Source organism: Oryzias melastigma, linkage group LG7 (assembly GCF_002922805.2).
Source record: "Oryzias melastigma strain HK-1 linkage group LG7, ASM292280v2, whole genome shotgun sequence".
Lineage (NCBI taxonomy): Eukaryota > Metazoa > Chordata > Actinopteri > Beloniformes > Adrianichthyidae > Oryzias > Oryzias melastigma.
The window spans coordinates 30,709,674-30,732,295 of record NC_050518.1 but is presented as its reverse complement, the minus strand read 5'-3'; the positions used below and the strand labels follow the sequence as shown (position 1 = coordinate 30,732,295).

The 22,622-nt window shown below is 44.7% G+C and overlaps 2 protein-coding genes across 6 annotated transcripts in view; one reads left to right on the top strand and one right to left on the bottom strand.

Moving 5' to 3' along the window:
* Nucleotides 1–2,942: 2,942 nt before the first annotated feature.
* Nucleotides 2,943–8,138, bottom strand: ubiad1 (UbiA prenyltransferase domain containing 1). The gene is made up of 3 exons (XM_024280786.2): nucleotides 7,924–8,138; nucleotides 6,614–7,214; nucleotides 2,943–4,301 (listed from the first exon to the last, which is right to left on the bottom strand). The coding sequence occupies exons 2-3, from the start codon at nucleotides 7,170–7,172 to the stop codon at nucleotides 3,814–3,816; spliced, it is 1,047 nt and encodes a 348-aa protein (XP_024136554.1). The 5' UTR covers nucleotides 7,173–7,214; nucleotides 7,924–8,138; the 3' UTR covers nucleotides 2,943–3,813.
* Nucleotides 8,139–13,713: 5,575 nt separating this feature from the next.
* mmp23ba (matrix metallopeptidase 23ba) overlaps nucleotides 13,714–22,622 on the top strand; it is a 12,280-nt gene continuing 3,371 nt past the window's right edge. The window contains exons 1-7 of one of the 5 annotated variants that reach the window (XM_036212978.1): nucleotides 13,714–13,910; nucleotides 15,231–15,301; nucleotides 15,687–16,121; nucleotides 20,415–20,551; nucleotides 21,235–21,374; nucleotides 21,718–21,885; nucleotides 21,958–22,122. In XM_036212978.1, coding sequence (XP_036068871.1) covers nucleotides 15,987–16,121; nucleotides 20,415–20,551; nucleotides 21,235–21,374; nucleotides 21,718–21,885; nucleotides 21,958–22,122 — 745 coding nt within the window. In that variant the 5' untranslated portion in view covers nucleotides 13,714–13,910; nucleotides 15,231–15,301; nucleotides 15,687–15,986. Of the gene's footprint in view, nucleotides 13,911–15,017; nucleotides 16,293–20,414; nucleotides 21,123–21,203; nucleotides 21,375–21,717; nucleotides 21,886–21,957; nucleotides 22,123–22,622 lie in introns of those variants that run through there. The other 4 variants (XM_036212976.1, XM_036212977.1, XM_036212975.1 and 1 more) reach the window with 4 other exon arrangements.

Genomic DNA, 22,622 nt, shown 5'->3' with positions numbered 1-22,622 from the left:
CATTTTTCAAGATGACCATACTGGACGACATACAATACCACTAACCTGCAATTCTGTGAAACTCCTCCTTGATCACTCTGGGGGGTTTGTGCCCAGGGAAAACAAAGAATATGTGTAAGAAGTGCTTGAGCGCGAGGCACACTTTCCGGACAATTCTGCAGACTGCGGCCTTACTGGTGTGCTCGGCATCCCAGATGTTATAAAGGAAACTACCATTTGCAAGGAAACGTAGTGTTACACAAAGCATCTGCTGGGATGTCAGAGCGCGGCCTCGATGGGTGGCGTGTGTGATGTATGGGCGGATGAGATCATGAATATATAATAGCGAGTCCCTGGAAAAACGGTATCGCTCAAATAAAAATGAATTGGGAAGCGCCAGGCAATCGACACGTGGCCTTAAAATCCTCTCCCGACGTAAATAACATTCCCTCCGGATTAATCCAGCCTCCTCGTCCACAGGATCCTCGATGAATGGACAGGCCATTTCGGTTTTTGCGTGGTGTGAACGTGACGTCTCTGATGTGATTAATCTCTGAATGTCAATGAGGAAGTCCTATTTAGACTACCGTCACTTTAAAAAGGGGCGGAGACCGCAGAGAACTCTAAGTTTCCTGAAGAAAACCTGCTACCGACCAGGTTTCGTTCACAGACTCAGTTACCATAGTGATTGATTCTGAGTTCAGCTTAACCCGCTTCTTGGAACGGGCTTGGTTTCGCCCACTTTCATGGGTTTGAGTTATCTCTCTTTCTGAAATCGAAAACTCAGAGTTTTGCCGAATTTGGAGTTCACGAACTCAGAGTTCCAACAAAACCTGCTTCTTGGAACGGGCCCCAGGCTAACTAAAGGCAGATATATCACATGTGCATTCATCTTTGAAGAAGTTTGGATTATTTTTGTGGGAGAAATACAGACACATGGATTTCTCTGGGATGACGTCATGACGCAGACAGCAGCAGCACGCAGTAGCAGGCGGAGCTTCAGGAATCGAGCCGTTTTACTTCCAGGTATGAACAAAGTCACGAATATAACTAATATTTCATAAATAATTTGTTTTTTAGTGTTCCAAAGGTAATATATGATCATATATATGGATATAGTTCACTCTGAAAGGGTTAAGAAAATCATGGTAGGGCCCCTTTAAAACAAAGCTTTTTGTTTACATGTCAGTTCTTGCCAAATCTGTTCATCTGTTGATTTTTTTTACACGTTGCCTGTTCTTCATACTTTTTGGTACTTTTGTCTGAATTTACACAATTTTAAGCATTTTTCAGTTTTTTTTCTACTGCAGTTTTACAAGTGTCTCGCAATACAATCGAAAGGCTCTTGGCTGGGTTTTTCGGAATGCTTTCATGTTTTTTCAAAATATTTTTCTGTGGTGTATAGCCAATATTGCTCTCTTCTGCAAATAATGATTTTTCTGCAACAATCAGATTTTCTGCAATACAACAGATTTCTCCCATTTATTGACAATATTGCTGACGTCTGTGATGTTTTCTTCAACTTACAGTAAATGTCCACTTCTTCTGCTAAAAGCTATACAATTAAGAAATTGAAGCAGCCACCTTTAGCAATTACCCAGTCAAACATATTGTCACAGGAAATGCTATTTTTCTAGTTAAAGGTATTGTTTTACTCGTGAAATACTAGTGGGAAACATTGAAACCATAAAAATATATCATGATCAAACCTTTATGAAGCCTGTGAATATGAGATGTGAGGAGATCAAGTCACTTCTGTTAAAAACAGCTTTAAAATTAAAATCAGATAAAAAAATTAAGATGAATATTGATATCTGAAGAAATACCAGAATCCAGTAAAGACAGATGTAAAATGACCTTATTAACAGCTAAAGATACTAATGGTAATGAACTGGATCACAGGGAAACCCACTGGATTATAGTAAATAGGATTGAACTACATGAACAATGAATCGCAGTACTGGATTTTTTTTAATAGTATTTAGATATTTTGTACTTTCATTTATCTTGATTTTAACTGCCTCCCTACAAGAAACTGCAAATATTTTTTTATTAGAAACCTTCTTCTTCTGTCAACCTGTTACCAGTAGATGCAGGAACTCCTGCTGGACTAGGAAACATCTAGTCCTTTTCTGCACACTCAAAGTGACAGGGAAAAACCTTTAAAACTGTTGTGGTCGTTGTAGAATCGGAGTAAAGTGAGACCATTCACACTATTAAACTCGACAGAGGCTTGGCTTTAAAAAATTTGATGTATTTATTTTCCATTTGAAGAAATCTACTTTGCTTTTGTAAAACTATGCTTTTGTAATTCTGCTTTTGACTTTTTAAGAGATTATAAATTAAACTACATCTGCATTAATTTAATCTGAGCTACGCAGAGGCCTGTGCTCCTCCAACACTCCTACAGAGGCAGGAGTGTTTGAGGAGCACAGGAAACCTGCAGGAGCGCTGCTTCCCAGCAGAACCTCACTCAGGGAGGACGGGTTGTGTGAGCAGAGAGCACCGGCGTGCACCCACAAACCCAGCAGGAGGAGAAAACAGCTCAACCAGGGGAGATCCATGAGTGGTGAAGCTGCAGGAGAATGCTGATGCCAAAGAGGGCAGACCTCCTCACAAGCAGTTCAAGTCGGCTAAAAGGTGGTTCCATGTGCTACACCTGCTCTGTCCTGCAGGGTCAAAGGGTCACTGGAGCAACTGGATACACGCTGGACATACAGATAAATATACGAGTAATAAATACGGAGCGGTAATTTCAAGTGAGGATGTTCTCTGCTTCTGTGGAGTCTCATGGAGTCACATCATGCAGCCTTTTTTTCTACAACAGATGAGCCTTCATCTGGAAAAGATGCAAAGCATCACAGAGCAAATCTTTGTTTCAAGAGGACAAACATTCACCTGCTCCTCCTACGGCTGCAGGACACAAACTCCACCCACATTCAGGTGAAATGATCAGTCATGGCTCCAAGATCTTCATGTTTTATTTTCAGAGAAGCTTCCTAAAACAAACCCTAACAACATGAATGTTATTTTTTTTTAATGGTTTCTTTAAAAAGTAAATTGAGGAAATTTAATGGCATTTTTTTTTATCAAATACAAACAGCGTATGGATAACAGCCAGCAGTTTAATAAGGAAATAAAAGAGAATCAGCTAAATGGCTGAGGGTGGACTTTATCAGCCTGTACAAACAAAACAAGTATCCAATAGCGCCCCCTGCTGACTGACTCAGCGGTCTTCTCCTTGAACTGGAACACTTGTTCAGTTTGATTAGAGTTCTGGAAAAAAGCCGGGCCACGAGTCCATTCAGACCAATAAAGTTACACAAAGAAACTCCTCTATTTTCAAACACCAGCCTTTAAAGCTCCTTCAGCCCAATTTCTCCTGAACATAAAAAAAAAGATTTTAATCTTAAACGTGAGCGGTGAAACCAGACGACAGACGCTGGGAGCTTTCCCTTTAGAATAAATATTCAGAGGAGCTAAAGTCTGTAAATCCTGCAGATTCTAAACACTGACAGTAAAGGGTTAACACAAAGAAAACAATGACATATTGATTCTTTGGGTTGTTTCTGTGTTAAGAACATATGGCAGACCAACAATGAGGAGTTTCAGCGCAACAACAAAAAAAATTGTTTACTCCACAAACCAAAGTAACTCCTCGTACCAAAGAGGCAGAAAACTGGAGGAAGTTTTACATTTGGATGCATGAAGTCTGTCCATCATCCACAGATGAACAGGCTGCAGAGGTCTCCCCGCCTCATCCTGAGCTCAGACACTACAGGAAAGTGATGCCAGCAAAGCTTTCACAGAGACACCTGTACCAGTCTGGAGGAATCACAGTAATGGCAGGCTGCCAGGAGGCGCCAGAATGATCCCAAACACGTAGAAAAGTCCCATCAGAAGGTTGAGCTTGGTTGTCTTCTGCGGGATCTTAGCGTAGCAGCGACTCCTGAACTGCCTCTCTAGGGGGAAGGCCATGGGCAGCGTGAGGAGAGGCAGCGCCATGCTGATGGTGTACCGGGTGGCGAGGATGCAGAACAGCACGTAGGGGACGAAGATCAGCAGGTTGTACAGGACGTACGACAGCGTGGGCCCGATGAGGATGGCCAGAGTGACGATGCCCGCCTGCTTGTCAGAGTCCATGTCTCGTGTGTTGTTGCTGTGAAGGATGGCTTCTGTGTTGAGTGCCAGCGGCACCGCGTACACCAACGGCAGCACCGACAGGTAGCCCACCTGCACGGCGTGGGCGAACATCACCGCCAGAGGCCCAAACGTGATGAGGATGACCACGTCACCCAGGGCCACATACTTCAGACCGATGCCTGGGGGAGGAGCAAACAGGAGGCGGTTATGGAAGCAAACAACCACAGAAGGCTGGTTCATCAAACACGCAGAGGACCGGACACGAGGAGCCGTCTGGGATCCCATGATGCACCTGACTGTCTAATGCAGGAGTAAGAGCAGCACAATGCTGCAGAGAAGAGGATCCATGTCAGTGGAGACTGATCAGACCGCAGCAGCTTTATGACGGAGGACATGTATGAAGAAAATGAAGTTGGAGAGCTCCACAGCCAGCTGCTCCACAGCAAGATCACCTTTAACAGATGTGGATTCTAAATATCTGGAAATGTTCAGCTTTCTTTGAGTTTATGATCAATTCAAACTTTGTTCTCCTGAGAACTTCTAACTCTCAGTTTAAACTTCCACTCCGATCATCTTCTGATCCATTTTCAAACTCTTCCCAGAGGTCTTTTCATGATGATGTTTTTAGCCAAAATCTAAAAGCTGTGTCGTTTTCTAGGACATAGTTTCTGCAGAGTGACAGGAGTTCAGTAGAAATTTCCCTGCGTTGTTGGCGGGACCATTGACACTAGTGGTGTGGTAAAAAAAACATTGTAGATCCATCGACTATGATCCATAAATGATTCTGAATCATTTTATGAAATAATAAATGACTGAAAATGAATATTATTTCAAGTAGAAGTAACAGGCAGAATTAAACATGAAGCGTTTTTCACTCATTACTTCACTTTTTGAAGAGCACACAAACATGGCTGATCTACCAAATCTGACCGGCCCCGAGTTCACTTAAAGTGACCGTTTGGAAGCATTTTGGCGTGTGGAAGGTCTATCGTATAAAAGTCCTCCGGTGTGTAAGTTATGTCACAGCAACATTAAATATTTAGGAACACAACTCATTTGTTAAACCACAATGTGCGTCTAGCTAGACATATTCATTTAGTTTGAGGTGAGTTAAAGAGCGTTTCATTAAACCTGGTCTGATGAGAAGACATAACTTTACCTTATTTAAGCTTGTTGAGTTCAGGAACTTTTTTCTCGTCATCATCAGATGAAATCTTTTTCATGTCAGAATTTTTACGTTCTCAATAAAGTTAAACTGAAATGGTCTTTACTTAAAAATGCACTTTGGTGGAGCAAAAGCCGTCAGATTGGTCTACTGTCGTGTAGTGAAGAGAAACATTTCTACAAAAATGCAGATCTGGGATTAATTGATGATAGTTTTATAATCGCATTATTGTCTCCTGAATCGTAATCGAAGTGAGTCATGAGATTCCCACCTCTAGTTGACCCAATACGACCCTCCCCCCTCCCTGTTGCTGAGAGCTCTCTGTTTACAGTCTCTGAGGTACAGGTACAACAAAAATGGTGAGCAATCTCATTTCCATCCAGATGTACAGTTTAGATCCAGATTCCAGCTGAGAGAGGAAAACAAAGACGTTCATGGATGTACTTGTCTGCAGGTGGATGGATCAGATTGGGGCGTGCACGAAGCTAGTGGCCCCGCCCAGCATATTTTCTACCTTACACATTTTCAAATAGCATTTTTTTTACCTGCTCCTGATTCACAACAATTAGAAAAATAAGTTTTCAGAAATGCAAAATGAAAATTGCATTTCCAAATAGTTCTTTTTGAGAAAATTTGGCTTAAATATAACGTTCTTTATACGTTTCCTCCATCATGAGAAAAATGCAATAAGAACATGTTTAAAGCACAGTTTTCATCAGAGTGGGTCTTTAACTGTTTTGGAGATTTTTTTGAGACTACCAGTGATTTCTTTTTATTTTGGACTTCCTGCTTCTTTTCCTGTCACATATTCGTGAAGTGGATCAGACACACTATTGACATAGAGGTTAGATGAACACTGGCTCCACGTTCGTCTCTTTAGACCAGTGTGTTGACACACCTGCAGGAAAACAAAAACTGTCGCTCTAACATATGAAAAGACAGTAAAGCAAAAGGGTTTTCACCTTTCCAAACTCCTTTAAGAATACTGGTGGCTCTAAAATAGTCCTCATCACTCTGCAAACATCACACTGACGTGACTGCAGACGGAAGGAACAGAGCGGCGCTGTCAGGAGACCAACGAGTCAAAGGCTGAAAGAATGCTTAATGACTGCGGGAGAAACTCCACTACCTGATTCTTCCTGTTCTGTCTTCACTCATTTCAGCCATAACTTCCTCAAAGTCCAGCATATTCCTCACATTCCAGTCCTTCTCTGAGACGGACGTTTCTGTGCAGTCAGATTCCCTCGAATGTAACATCTTCAAATGTGTGACACAATTTCTGCAGGACTGAGGTCTCAGTCTGAACAAGTTCAGCTTTCTACTCACCTCCGGTGTACAAAAAAGAGCTGGAGAGTCCTCCGAAGTAAATGAGAGCGAGGTGCTCCAGTCTGAGCGTGGACAGGAAGTAGAGCAGAGTGACGCACAGACACCCCAGCGAGTACAGCAGGGCCCCAAACATTACCACGTCCTGGGGGGCCAAAATCTCGTCCACCAGAGTTCTGTCATCACTCTTCTTGTGGTCGATTCCTTTGGAAAAGTCATAGTAAGTGTTCACAAGGTTTCCTGCCCCGTGGACGACCAAGACGGTCACGGCGCACACCATCAGAACCACCAGGTCCACAGACCCGTCCAGCTTGTAGGCCAAGGCGCTGCCGAGGGCCACGGGCGTGAGCGAGGCGCTGAAGCTCCACGGCCTCAGCGCCAGCACGTAGGCCGCACACTTCTGCCGGACGTCTGAGGCCACGCGGGACATCCTCCACGTGAGGGCGGAGTGAGCAGGGGGGGGTCGAGCAGAGTGATTCACTCCTGTCTGCCACTGCTGGTCACCATGACCGTTTGACCCCGCCAGGACATAGGTTTCTGCCCTGCTCTGCTCTTTAGCCATTCCTCTGCAGCAAGAGCGATCCTCTCGAACCGTCTGCCGTTCCTGCAGAACCACAAACACCAGAACGAGGTCAGGAAGAACCACACAAATCAGAGCCTGAGGAGCCAACACGCCATTAAGGGATAGCATTCTGATCCAAACCCCCGACTCCAGCCGAACAAGGAACAAGAACCTCATTCAGAGGAAGGTTCAGACTGTCACTCATCCTGCCCCCATGATGATGGAATCATGTGACAGGTGACCATCCATGGGGGCGGAGTTGCATGTGAATTTAAAGTTCAGGCTGAGCAGTGACACCTCAGGTTATTATTCTAAGAAATTTTTGCAATGGATCTTTATGCAGAATCTGAGTCCAAAAAGAATCAAATTATTTTATTATAATTCAACTGGATCTGTACCCCCCCCCATAAACTCAGATGAAAATGTCCTGGACACACCTGAAGGACTGGCAGTGATCCGTGCTCTCAGTATCTGAATTCAATGATCTGCGCGTGTTTTCCTGGAGGGTTGACCACCTCCAGATCTGAACATTTCCGTGTACTTTATAATCTGATGTGATTTCAACCCGTTTACCCCCCCCGTCAAAAAAAAAAAAAACCTCCACTAAGACGTGAGGAGAAGCCAACAACTCTTGGATCAGAGCAGACTCTGGAGTGGACGTCACCGGTCACACCTCGGGCTCAGATTATGAGATTAGGACGTTAGCCGCCTAGCCGCCGCGCGGCGGTTCGGTCCGCGCGGCGGTTCGTACCTGCTACGTCTCCTGATCCGAACTCAGGCCGAGTTCGTGTCCGCTGACACACATATCCGAGCGGCTGCACGCGCGCCGGGGGGCGCAGGGACCGTCCGGGTCAACTCTGGCGGGGGACTGCCCTGCTGGCTCTGCCTGGCGCCACTTCCTCCTCGAGAGAGCACCGCTGTTAAGGAGCCGATGAGAAACTCCCACCGGAACGATGGTTCCGCTGTCCTTAATTATTGATGGTGAAAACCATTGAAAGAATCGATGTGAAAAAAAAATAATTAAATTAAATTAAATTAGATGATTTTAACGTCAAAGGTCACCAGTTAGAACTGGAAAACAAACAAAAAAAATAGATTTTTTTTCCCAAACAGAATTTGGCGAAAAAAGAAAGCCTGTAAGGATGCTCTCTGCCATTTTCATTCAGATGTGTTTACTGTCGTGACAGAAACAGAAAGCGACTAAATACAAAAAGTTAACTGGTGCTAAACTACTTTAATTCAATTTGCTTTGAATTCTTCATTTATAAACAAAATCAAATAAAAAAATCAAATCAGAGGAGATAATAAAACCATGTATCCATCCATCCATTTTCTGGACCCGATTAAACCCTATGGCCACAGAGCTGCTGGAGCCTATCCCATCTACTGTTGAGCAGAGGTGGAAAACACCCTTTACCTTTCACCAGCAGGGTACAATAAAACTACTTGTTGCTACTAATTGCTATGACTGCTATTATCCACCTTGTGAAATTACACCTTTTAAAATAGAACATTTATTATTTTACTCTCATAAAATGCTGGCTATTTCTCACAAAGTGTTATGACTATATCTTCATATTGTAAGGGCTGTCCTAGCCATTCAATTACGTAGGCCTAGATGGAACAGAACTCAACTATGCCAAGACTAGCGAGGTTCTAGCATTGACCGGCTATACCTTCAACGCAGGCAGGACGAGCTGACCCGTGTCTCATACAAGTCAGGACCCCAGGCAGCCTGACATTCAATTGGCATGACAAATTGGCTGAGTACAATGTCCCCAGCTTAATCACTTTAAAAGCCAACATAGCATTCAACAGTATTGCAGAACACCCAACAACACTGCATATGTCTTGCATAGAAACAGCCACCTCACTCATGGCTTGAACAACAATAGAACAAAAATCCCACAATGCACTACTCCTGTAAGCAGGATCACAACCCTAAATTGTCCTGTAGTACAAAGTCTTGTAAATACGCAGGCCGGCACCAAACACGCACTGGCCTTTCCTGTGGCATGTTACCAGAGAGAGGCTCAGTTCCGAGTCCATTAGTATTACTCTCTGCATTACTCTCTTCACTGACTTCATCAGTTTGTTGCACAGGGGCAATGGGTCGGTATGGTGCTAAACGGTCTTTGTGAAGAACCACCTGGCGACCATGACCTGGTAGGCAGACTCGGAACACCACATCAGAGATCTGGCCCATGATCTCCCCAGGTCCTCGCCAGTGATGTGTCAACTTGGGGGAAAGCCCCCGTTTCCTCACTGGACAGTAAACCCAGACTTGGTCCACAGGTCCAAGAGGCGATCCATGTGCCCTGGCATCATACGCCCGCTTCTGACGAGCTCCAGCTTCCTGAAGAGTCTCTCTTGTCACTTGATGCATCTCATCAAGCCACCCCCTCAGCCGCCGCAAATAATCCAGTTCGGGGCCACCCACAATTTCTGGCTCAGGTGGAGCCCCAAACACCAGATCCACCGGTGTTCGTAATTCCCTTCCGAACACCTGTTCCAGTGTTTGCGTTTTGCCTCCTTCCTGTCAGACCACATGGTCATCCTTAATGTGTCTGGATCTGCTGTAAGACTCAGAAATATAACAACATGTTATATTTAAGTCATTGAGACCAAAACTTTATCTTTAATGAAAAACAGTTCCTTTGTTTCAGATACCAACATCAAGTGATTTAATCTTGTTTTTATGCCAGAAAATAATGAAGGAAAAAAGATGCAGGATTAATTAAATAGTTTTAATAAACTATCGTTTTGTCTTTATTTTTAGTTAGTTTAAAGCTAATGATGGTTAAGATGTGTGCTTTACATCCAGTTAACGCATGACCTGATTAATCAACTAGTAGTTCACTTTCAGCTTATCACTTCTGGGGTCCCCACAGCGTAACAGCACCCACTGTTTCGCATCAGTGATTTGGCAGAGTTTTTACACCGGATGCCCTTCCTGACACAACCCTGTACTTGAGGGGCACAGGGACCCAGTTAGGCAGCAGCATCAAGGGTCTTGACTGAGGACCCAATCTGGGTGGGGATCAGTGGACAACCCTGGAATCGAACCCAGGGCTCCTGTATGTCAGCCCTTCACCTAGCCCACTGAGCCACCCAGCCGCTTGACCTGATTAATCAACTAATCAGAAAAAATGATCTGTGATTAGTCGACTATTAAAATAATCGTTTGTGGCAGCACTAACTACTTAACAAGCTCCATTGCTTGTTAACTCTTAATTGTCAATAAAAGATAGTCAATATACCCTTAATCAGCTGGGGGGGGTCCTTTCTGTTAGCATTCTAACAGATTTCTGTAAACGGTTCAGTATTTTACTGTAATGTCTGTAAACAGCAATGAATTTAAAACCCTCATGGTCACTACTGTCATCTCCACTGTAACATTTACCGGGACTGTATATAAACTGACTGTGTTTCCATGTGCATCACCAAACTGAATTTAACTTTGGAGAAATGTTTGAGTTAAAAGTGTGAGATATAACAAACGTCCTGCTGTCTATAGAAAGCCTAGCAGTGCATTTTCACGATGCTTTTATTTTGTATTGAAACAACATCCTGCTGGTGTTTTTAGGAGCAGACCAGTCCAGCATTTTACACAGTGAGACCTGTCAGTTTTCTTTATCCTCTCGTAGAGTTTAACGTGAAGAGCTGACAAGTGTGACAAAGAGGCTGAGACGTTTGGATCCATATGCAACAAGGTTTTAATGAAGGCGAGGAGCAGGAAAACACAAGACAAGGCATCATCAGGAAAACAGTCCAGGGTCAGGGCACAGAGCGAGGCAGGAGACAAAGAAACAGGCAGGGGTCAAACACAGAGAGGCAACAGAGAATAAATGCTCAGACTGCCTGTACTAGAGAACAAATCAAGACTTCGCATGGAGCAGAGTGTTGAGCAGGGTTAAATACAGTTTGGTGATTAGCTTGAATGAGAAACAGCTGGTGAAGGCAGGAGTGGCAGGCAGATGCATGATGGGACATTGAGTGTGGAAGGGAACAGATGTAGTCAGTACTCTGGTGAGGGCTCCCTCTGGTGGTCAGAGGAAGTCATGACTGGTTGAGGCCTGACAACAAGAACCTTTGGAGTTTAGTCATAGGTTGCTATATCAGAAGTTTAGCTGAGAAAAAAAAATGATTTGGAGATTTTATATGTGAAATATTACAAGTTGTAGCATATAATTGTCACAAACAGTTACAACATAAATTAATATTCTTGTTGTGCAATTTTGATTCTAGTTTGAAACTAACTTGCCTGAAACTAACTCAACTTTGTCTGGAGTTACCCGTTTTAGGGTTCAAAAGTTGATGTAATCCACTAGCTTTCCGTTAAGCATTTGTGACATAACATGCTTTAAAATTTACAGCCTTTAGGTGAAGGTATAACCAGGAGTGGCAAATGTACACATCGTTAGGAGAATTATTTCAACAACTTTTGCACTTTTGAAGAAGAGAATTCAGTTTGGACTCAGTCATAGATATTGTGACTTTACAGTACAAAGATCACAAGTTTGATTCCTTATAGAACTTTGTGTTTTTCTTAGTCTCCTTAATGTTTTACATTTTTGACAAACATTGAACGATTGTAGTAAACAAACCATTTTACTTGAGTATAAATAGCATTTAATGTAAAACAAGCATGATTGATGCTGACTATGTGACTGTAAAGAAGATTTGTCATTCCCTTTCTACAACAACTGCAATGAAACATTTGAGTGTCCAGTGGACATATAAATGAGATTACTACATTTATAAAATGTTGCCAATTTGCCATTAAACCACTAAAAAATAAAAAAACAAGTCTTGTTTAATGGAGTTTACAATACAAGATACAGAGAAGCTATCAAGTATGTGTCAGTCAGCAATTCTGCACAACAGGAAAAATCAGTTTGGTCTTAAATGTTCCTCAGAAACACTTTAACTATAGACAGAACACAAACAAAGACTCCAGGATTTGATTTATAACGATTTAGCAAAGCAGAAAATAAGGATTTGGTCAATAAAGTTCACCTCAATAGTTTGCAATGTGACCCTGGTTTCAGTGACAGAGGTCAAAGGTCTCCTGCAGGTTTGATCCGTTCTTCATGCAGATCTCCTCCAGAGCTGTTTCTGGAAAACAGACTTTCAACTCCCTCCACTGATTCTCTGTCGGACTGAGGTCCACAGACCGATAGAACACTCCAGAACCTTGAAAGGTCTTATGACGATCTGTTTGAGACTATTATCCTGCTGGAAGATCCAGACACCTTTCATCCTCGTTCTCATGGATGGAAGGAGGCTTCTGACCAAAATCTCTCCAAACACAGATCCATTCATCCTTTCTGTCATACTGATCAGTCGCCTCGTCTTCTTTACAGAAAAGCAGCCCCAGACCATGATGTTTCCACTCCCATGCTTTACATGGCGTTCCTCCTCCTCCAAACATGGTGAGTGGCTTTTATACCTTCCACCCTTGGAAACAACTGTGATAACCGTGTTGACCATTTGGTCACCCAACTTTTATTTGGAGTGCCTTTTCCCAAGATAACGGAGTCCTCTCCCAGCAGGGGGGCCATAAAGTTGTCTGAAACCTCTATTTCCCACTCGAATGTTAAGTCATTAAACCGGGCCAGAACCCTGACTATTTTGCATTCCAAACCTTGGTTAACTTCAATCTGTCAACTTCAAAAGAGTCTTGGTTCTAGCAGGCTGACCCCCTGGAGAGTCTGCAAGCATTCCCGACAGACACTCAGAGTCCTTTGTTTGAAACACGTGACCTTTCGTAACTTTTCTTATGTTTTAAAACACAGGACTTTTGTTAATTGGATCTAACATGTAAAACATCTCTCCACAGCTCCAAGAAAAAATGATATATTATTACGTGTGTGTAATCAAACCTTTATTCCTAACAGAAGAAGATTCACAACTACTTTGAGGTTAAAAACTTTGAATTAATCATTGTGTAACCGTCAAAGCTTGGAGAATTGCTTTTCTGTGTTTATGTGGACTTTGGGAAGCGTTTTATGTGCCACATACAGGATTCATACACATATAGGGTTTATAAACTTTGATTGATAGAAACCTCTTTTGTTGTTAATTCAGCATTAAGAATAAACACATCCAGAGACCAGAATAAAGTTACGCCCCTGATATTTGCATATCCAGAGCTCAATGGGACACGCAAATTACCTCCAATCTTAAAACGCCTCAAATCCCCATGGATTGGTTGACTCTCATAACCCTGGCGCGCAAGTCAGAGGAGGCTTCTCACACATTCTCAGGGCTTCTCAGGCTTCTCGCTCACAAGCCAACATGGCCTGATAAGCCAGAAGCCAGAACCGGAACAGAACAGAAACATCTAAATTCTTCCAGTCTTAAGATCACGTTTTTTTTCGCACGCTTTCTTCCTTTTCCACATTTTTGTCTTCCGTTTATTTCATAGACTGATTCCAACATTTTTACCATTTTTGATGCTTTTATTTTGAAACTGATTTTTAATGCTAGACCATTCGATAAGTTTCATTGTCCGGCCAGCTTTGCGACTTATACTTTTGGTCACAAAACGGAATAGAGAAATCGTTCGACCACCCCAGAAGCTAAGTGACTGAACGGAGCAGAACCAGCAGAACCGCATGTTCCCTTTCCTTCTACGCCTGGCTGCAGATCTCCACGGCTGTCCTGAAGCATCCAGTCAGGAACGGGATCAACCACCCTTCCTGGCAGAGCAGACCCAGATCCCCAGACCGCTTGGTGACAAGTCGAACTTCGCTCATACAGTCAACTGCTGGTGGTTAGAATAAAGATTAACTATTTTTCCGAGAGTAACATCTTTGCCCTGTTTGAATTCCCCCTTTTAAGAATAGCTTATTCTCAGATCAGTAACAACACCCTTTTTATGCACAACACACACTTAATGCATCCACACGTTTAGCATTTTTCCACTTCACAAAGGAATTTGCCTCATTGGGCTTCAAAATATGATCAATAATTAAAAACTAAACAGCCTAAATAAACAGGTTATCCCTGCCCTTAGACCCTCCCTCCCGGTAAGGAAAAACTCCTAAAAAACCTGAGTCAGGAAAAAAGAAGAAACCTTAGGGATTCCCACATGAAGGAGAGATCCTATCCCAGGACGGACAGGAGATACCAGAACTGTTAAAGAAAGATTAGCTTCTACAACTACGAATCTAAGAGTTCATTCAGATAGAGCTGAGGGACGAGTGATGATGAAGTCCACAGTCAAGATGAAGCAGAAGTGCAGTCCACGACCAGGAGGCAGATGACCCAGCAGGAATCACTCTCACTCAGAGATGCAGGATGGTGTCGGGGGCGTGGTCCACGGCCAAGAGTGGGAGCGTGGGCGATCCACCGGGGATCTGAAATCTCTCCCGCTCCCCAGAGGAGAGTGGGAAAGAAGAACAACATGTGAATGGAACTGCACCAACAAAAGCATGGAGAACTAAATACAATAAATAATAAAGAATAGAAGAGAGGAGAAGTAGATGAGAATAGAGAACAGAACCCCAGAGCTGATCTGAATAATAATGATAGAAAATCTAAATTTATATTTAAACTCATCATTATTGGTTTATTAATCTAGCCTCACAAGGACCACAGGAGAGGGAATATTCTCTGATTACGAGCTAGCCTGGCAGAACGCCTGTCCAAAGAGGAATGTTTTAAGGCTAGTTTTGAAGGTAGAAACTGTGCTGGCCTCTCTGACATGAGCTGGGAGCTTATTCCATAGAACAGGGGCTTGATGGCTGAAGGTTCTACCTCCAACTGTACTTTTAGAAATTCTAGGAACTACAAGCAGTCCAGCATTTTGTGAACGAAGTGTTCTGACTGGTTGGTAAGGAACTATGAGATCTCTAATATAGGATGGGGCCACACCATTCAGAGCCTTATAGGTTAACAGAAGGATTTTGAACTTGATCCTGGATTCAAACTTTACATGGGTCTGGACGTGTGCTGGTTTAAGCAGGAGGACCTTTGGAGTTCTGCAGGATTCAAGTCCACGATGACACCATGTGTTACCATAGTAACTTTTGTTACTGTGATTCTCTTCAGGACATTGACCCGTCCCCTGTGTGGTTCTGGACTAGTTCCTCACCATTCTCCAGATCATTTGTTTTTACCAGGTGAGATCTGTCATGGCGCTCCAGGTGGAGAGAGATGATCGGTGATCTTCTTCCATTTTCTATCATTCCTCCAACAGTTGATCTCCTTTCTCTACACTGCTGTTAATCCCAGACAGGTTCATTCCAGCCTGGTTCCATCTACAATCTTGTCCCTGGTGTGCTTTGACAGCTATTTGGTCTTTTAGATAGCAGCAGTTGTAATGACCAGGAGGACACAGATGTTTTCCTTTAAATTTTTGTTTGTTTCCCAGCAGACATCTATAGCTCTAATCCTTCAAGCCCTCAAACTCTTTATATGACTGAATATTTTCCTTAGTGTTTAATTCTGTTTCTGCAAAAGAAAAGCGGGAAGAGTCCAAAGCCAAAGCTCGGTGTTCTCCTGCAGAACTTTCGTGGATCATTCCTAAACGTTCTGCAGATGTCGGGTTTCATCGTGGCTCCGGTTCTGACCTGCTGCGCCGCGGCGGAGGCGTGGGGCCAGCCCGCCGGCGGGCGTGTGGAGCCGGGCGGCGCTCATGCGCGGATGCGCAGCTCTGACTGTCCGCTGCGCTGCAGCTGCGCAGACTCGGACAGACCGCAGCCATGGCCAGTGAGTAGCCTAGTTCATTTACACTGGAGCATCTGCGTGTAGTGCTTTTGCGTGTCTCCCCCCCCCTCAACCCCCCGGAGGTGTGATCTGGAAACCATGGAGCGCCGCGGGACTGCCAGGAGTCCACGGAGCAGCGCGCGGGGCTTCCGTCCTCTACTGGCCGCGTGGCTGCTCGGCTTTCTGCTGGCGGGGATGCGCCCCGCCGCCGCGCTGCCGTCTCGCAGGTTAGAGGTAAGCTGTGACCGCCTCACCCCATGACCCACACGGGCGTCTGTTTTCCCCAAGAAGCCCGCAAACCTCTGCGGGACCTGACGCTCCGACCTGGGCAAAACGCTCCATGCAAATTAACGCGAGGAATTCCGGATTTGCAGCCTCCAGCAGAGGACTTCACATCCTCATCAGGTTCAGCTCTGGACTTTACTGAACTTTGTTCTTTATGAGGAATCACATCTAATTTACTGTAAAATCGGTCCAAGCAAAAGATTGATATGTCAGATTATGGATTACGCATCATGGGATTAGACTGTTAGAGACAATTCCACGTTAACATTGATCACGGATATTATTAGAAATGAGAAGCGGAAGCGAAAGCGGGGGCCTCAGAGATGTTTTAATAAGATGGATGAAGGATAGATGGCGGATGGATGACGGATGGATGAAGGATAGATGACGGATGGATGACGGATGGATGAAGGATGGATGACGGATGGATGAAGGATAGATGAAGGATGGATGAAGAATAGATGAAGGATGGATGAAGGATGGATGAAGGATGGATGACGGATGGATGACGGATGGATGAAGGATGGATGACGGATGGATGAAGGATGGATGACGGATGGATGAAGGATAGATGAAGGATGGATGAAGAATAGATGAAGGATGGATGAAGGATGGATGACGGATGGATGAAGAATAGATGAAGAATAGATGAAGAATGGATGACAGATGGATGACGGATGGATGACAGATGGATGACGGATGGATGACAGATGGATGACGGATGGATAAAGGATAGATGAAGGATGGATAAAGGATGGATGACGGATGGATGAAGGATAGATGAAGGATGGATGAAGGATGGATGAAGGATGGATGACGGATGGATGAAGGATAGATGAAGGATGGATGAAGAATAGATGAAGGATGGATGAAGGATGGATGACGGATGGATGAAGGATAGATGAAGGATGGATGAAGAATAGATGAAGGATGGATGAAGGATGGATGACGGATGGATGAAGGATAGATGAAGGATGGATGAAGAATAGATGAAGGATGGATGAAGGATGGATGACGGATGGATGAAGGATAGATGAAGGATGGATGAAGAATAGATGAAGGATGGATGAAGGATGGATGACGGATGGATGAAGAATAGATGAAGGATGGATGAAGAATGGATGAAGGATGGATGAAGGATGGATGACGGATGGATGAAGGATAGATGAAGGATGGATAAAGGATGGATGAAGGATGGATGACGGATGAAGGATAGATGGAGGATGGATGAAGAATAGATGAAGAATGGATGACAGATGGATGAAGGATGGATGACAGATGGATGACGGATGGATAAAGGATAGATGAAGGATGGATAAACGATGGATGAAGGATGGATGACGGATGGATGAAGGATAGATGAAGGATGGATGAAGGATGGATGAAGGATGGATGAAGGATGGATGACGGATGGATAAAGGATAGATGAAGGATGGATAAAGGATGGATGAAGGATGGATGACGGATGAAGGATAGATGGAGGATGGATAAAGGATGGATGAAGGATGGATGACGGATGGATAAAGGATAGATGAAGGATGGATGAAGAATAGATGAAGGATGGATGAAGGATGGATGATGGATGAAGAATAGATGATGGATGGTTGACAGATGGATGAAGGATGGATCAAGAATATATGAAGGATGGATGACGGATGGATCAAGAATAGATGAAGGAAGGATTAAGGATGGATGAGGGATGGATAAAGGATAGATGAAGAATAGATGACGGATGGATGAAGGATGGATGAAGAATAGATGACAGGTGGATGAAGGATAGATGAAGAATAGATGACGGATGGATGAAGGATGGGTGAAGAATAGATGACAGGTGGATGAAGGATAGATGAAGGATGGATGACGGATGGATAACGGATGGATGAAGGATGGATGACAGATAGATGAAGGATGGATGATGGATGGATGAAGGATGGATAAGGGATGGATGATGGATGGATGACGGACAGACCTCTTCATTCACAGCCAGCAGCTGAGAGACAACTGCAGTTCATTTTTTTAACAGCTTTTCTATGGAGATAAATAGGGCCATAAATATTTGAACTGTTATTTTCATCTTCAAATGTTCTGTTTTTTAGGTTTGAAAACTAAAAATGTCAATTTCAACCCTCTTTTTTTTTAATTATTTATTTTTTTATAACTTTCAACTCCTTTATTCGTTTTGTAATCTGAAAATGTCAGTTTCAAACTTGAGGCCCCGTTGTTGCGCGTTGGGGCGGGGCTAACACGAAGGACCAATTAAGATCAATGAGGGAGGTAACTTTAGTCGTGTCAGTGCAAGCGCACAAGCTCCTGTAGTGTTTTTGCCATTTTATCCGACCATAAGGATGTTTTCTACGCCTGTATTTAGCTCAATTAGATGGTGCTTTAAACGGGCTAGAACGGCGTTTTGGACGCGCGGTTGTACGAGATAGAATTCTGCTTCTCCATACTGTTCCAGGTTACATTTGATCCCGTCTGAGAGGTGACAGTTTGCAGCTCCTCTCTGTCACTCCTGCTGGCATCCTGCTCCTCTGACTGAACTTCTGCTCTTCCTCCATTTGCTTCCTCAGAGGTTCAGCCCTCTGATGTTTGCCTAGTTCTGGCTGTGAGGTTTAGTCTGGAGAGTTTCCTGTGCTCTTCATCTTCTGAAGTGTGAGGATATGATAAGATGTCTTCATACGTCAGCAGAGACCCCGGCTCATATCAGGACAAGTGCAGCCTTCCAGAATGTTCCTCTCAGAGCCAGACAGACATCATCAGGCTGCTCATGGCTCCTTTTTTGGAAGAAACCTGGAGGAAGTTATGCTCTTCTGCACCAGATATGGGCAGACAGGAAGTGGAATCAGATAGACAACCAAAAAAGCAGCTCTGACTCTTGACCCTCAGTGAGCTGCTTAAGCCTCCATGACAAACCAGGACACTGCAGGGTGATGATGAGCAGCCAAAAAATAACAAATTTGGAATAAATCTGTGGGAGGAAGCTGGATCACAGGGAGAAACGCAGCGGATGAATCCTTCCCGAAGACCTCCCTCTCATGTCATTCTCCGTCCAGGCTTCATGGGTCTGTGCTGGAACGGCCTCGCCTTCGTTCAGAGGGAGGAGCCGTCGGCTCTCATGCTGAGGCTCTTTCCAGCAGAGACGTGCACGGGGGCTGCAGGGGGGTGCAGTGGCATGCTTTTGCCTCACAGTGAGAAGGTTCAAATCCCAGCTCAGACCTTATGCTGTACGGAGTTTGTGTGTCCGTTTTTTCCAGGCACCTCTCAAAATCATGCTTCATTGAGTAGTGAGGTATGACTGCGGCTGTGTGACCCTGAGACAGGCTGGTCACCTGTCCAGGGAGAACAGGTGTAACAGGTGAGGCTCTGGCAGCCCAGAGACTCTGAAAGGGATCCAGTAGATTAAGAGAAGGGATGGATGGACGCTGCAGACCTGACGTCCCATCTTATGCAAGAGTGTGTGTGGGGGGGGGTTCTTCATGCACCCTAGACAGCAGCAATGCCCCGCCTTAAAATACGATTTCCAGAATAATGAGGACTTGCTCAGGAGTTTCTGGGTAAATCAGGAGTCTTCATTCCAGATTTCCTGGACTTGGAGGGCTGGCGTTCAGGGCGTGGCTTGTAGTTTCTGTTGGCTAAAGCTTGTATGCTTTTGCATTCTTGAAATATTTTTTCGCTGTAGCATCAACTCTGAGGAACTTGGTGTGCTGTTATCGTTTCTTGGTACATCTGATCAGTGAAGCAGCAGAGATGAAGCTCGGTTCGATGAATATCCTGAGAGACGTGTTGAGACAGCCGTCTTTTATATTAAACAAAACAAAAATGTGATTAGTGAGTTTGAATCTGCTGAAGCTTTGAAAGTTTTTGTGAAAGAGGAATGGCTAGTTTTAACGAAGGAAATAAAGAAAGAGGAATGAGCAGCAGGAATCAAAACATTCTGAACTGCTGATTTCCCTGCGGTGGGAGGCAGCCCCCCTCCATCAGCGTTTTTACATCAATTTGAAATCAATGAACGAAAATCTGAAAGTGTGGAGTCCAGATGTGAACGAGGCTGCAGGTCTGTGAGGAGTCGGGGCGGAAACGGCCGTCAGCAAGACAAAAATGATCATTTTCATGTGGCAGTAGTAGTACTCCTCCAGAACCCGATCAGAACCTTGTTTAAGCTGGAGTTCTGCTCCCTGCAGCTTCAGTGATCAGCTGCTGCTCTGGTGAGGTGATTCATGAAAGGTTTTTGCTTTGTCCAAGGAAGAAGCTCACAGCACTGTGCTGCTGGTTGGGATCCGGCAGGACGCCCGGACACAGGTCCTTCACCTGTCCAGGAACAAGCGCTACACGCTAACCCCAGAGAAGCTGAAGTGGGACAAGTTCAAGCTCACATACAAGTATTTACTCCCCCCCACACACACGACCCACACAACCACCAGGAACAGCCACAGCCGACAATGAAAAAGAAATCTGATCTCCAGGTTGAATTTGGTGGAAAAAGCAAACCTCCATTTCCTCTGTCAGTCAGATTCTGTGGTCTTGAGCTTAAAGCCAGATATCTCATTTTCCTCTCACACCAGATGCTCCTAAAACTTCCCTGCTCCTCTCAGGCTCCATCAGAGGAGGGCCAGGAGTCATCCCAGCCACTTCACTCACACTTCAGACGTTTTGGCTCAGAACAATTTGGAGCTGAGCTGCACTAGCTGTTGGGAAAGTTTCCAGCTGCCTCTGTCCCCTCAGCCCCCCTGCAACTGTAACATCATCCCTTAAGGGGCTGGGGGGGGGGGTAGTGCAGACCCACTTAGTTTAGATGATCCAACACCTTCCAATGGAAGCAGGCAATGCTTTACATCAATGTATGCTAACAATGTGAGATCACAAACACAAGAGCATCACAAATGCAGCCGGAGCTGCAGAAAAAGCTGCAGCTTCAGTTACAGTCGGCTGCAGCTAAATCTGCAGCCGACTGTAACTGAAGCTGCGGCTGCAGTTGCTGCTCCTCTGAGGGTTCCGGTGTGTCTGAGCAGCAGCCGTGGTGTTTACTCTGAGACAAAGATCATCAGCAGCAGTTCTTCCACAGGTTGCTCTCCTTTCCTACAAACCTGATCAACGCCAGCGACACCCGCCGAGGTCTGGCCAAGGCCTTCGGCATGTGGAGCGACGTGTCCCCGTTCACCTTCAGGGAGGTGCCAGCCGACGAGGAGGCAGACATTAAGATCGGTGGGTGTGAGGCAGGAAACTGCCGGCTCTGAGCTGCAGACTTCTGCTGCGTTTGTTTCTCCCTTCACACTGTCTTTGCCAAACAGCTCCAGCATCATTAAATCATTGTGCGGCGGCGGCGAGAACGTTCCTTCGCTTGTATTCACCAGGATTCATGGTTTCTGTGAAAAAAGTGAATGTTTAACAGCTTTTCATCCCGCGTGCGCCTGCTTCACAGCAGTCCTGATGAAACTGTACCAGTCCTCTGGAGGGGAGGGGGAAGGGGGTTCCATCATGTAGTGATCCATCATGTCCACACCGTACAGTAACTGGGGGGGGGCTTTCCTCTGGGGTGTTTTGGCAGGTTTCTACCCCATCAACCACACAGACTGTCTGCAGTCCTACCTGCACCACTGTTTTGACGGCATCACGGGGGAACTGGCGCACGCCTTCTTCCCGCCAACAGGAGAGATCCACTTTGACGATGATGAGTACTGGATTGTTGGAAACATGCGCTTCAGCTGGAAGAGAGGCACGCGCCTTCACACTGTTTCATCGAACTGCAGGTTTCAACAGAGAATAACCGGCTGTGATTTTGCCGCAGGGGTTTGGCTGACGGACCTGATCCACGTAGCGACTCATGAAATCGGCCACGTGCTCGGGCTCATGCACTCCATGAACCCCAAAGCCATAATGCACCTGAATGCAACACTGACAGGACGCAAACTGATCACGCAGGATGAGGTGTGGGGCCTGCACCGCCTGTACGGTACGTTCACGGTTCAAACAGCTCCACCTTCACAGCAGATCCAGAACCTTTGAGGAACATGGACCCATTTGGTGGGTCAGAACCATTGTCTGTATCAGAGAACTGGACTGAGTGAGGGTGATGTCATCCATAGAAAGCAACAAATAAAGTCAACTCAATCACCATTATTTCTCCAAATGGACGCCAACATGTTGGAGCAAGATGATAGCAGTCTGCAGTGATTGGTCTGAGGTGTCGTTTCTATAGCAACCACTCTCAGCAGTCAGAAGTGAGCTTGTTGGAAGGACACACCCCAACCAATGAGAGCAGGCTACACAATATATGTCAAATGTTTTGATTGCTGGAAGTGAGGGCCTTCAATAAGGACTACTTTTTTTCTTTTTCTGTAAAAACACACACACACACACACATACACACACACATACACACATACATACATACATACATACATAAATATATACAGGGAGGCATTTAAGTAATTGACAAGCTGTCTACCAGCT

Excerpts from the sequence above, each read along its gene's own strand:
- ubiad1 (XM_024280786.2), bottom strand. The coding sequence starts at position 7,172 with ATGGCTAAAGAGCAGAGCAGGGCAGAAACCTATGTCCTGGCGGGGTCA. Across the intron at positions 4,302-6,613 it reads CTCTTTTTTGTACACCGGAG|GCATCGGTCTGAAGTATGTG; the intron begins GTGAGTAGAAAG and ends CTCCTCCCCCAG.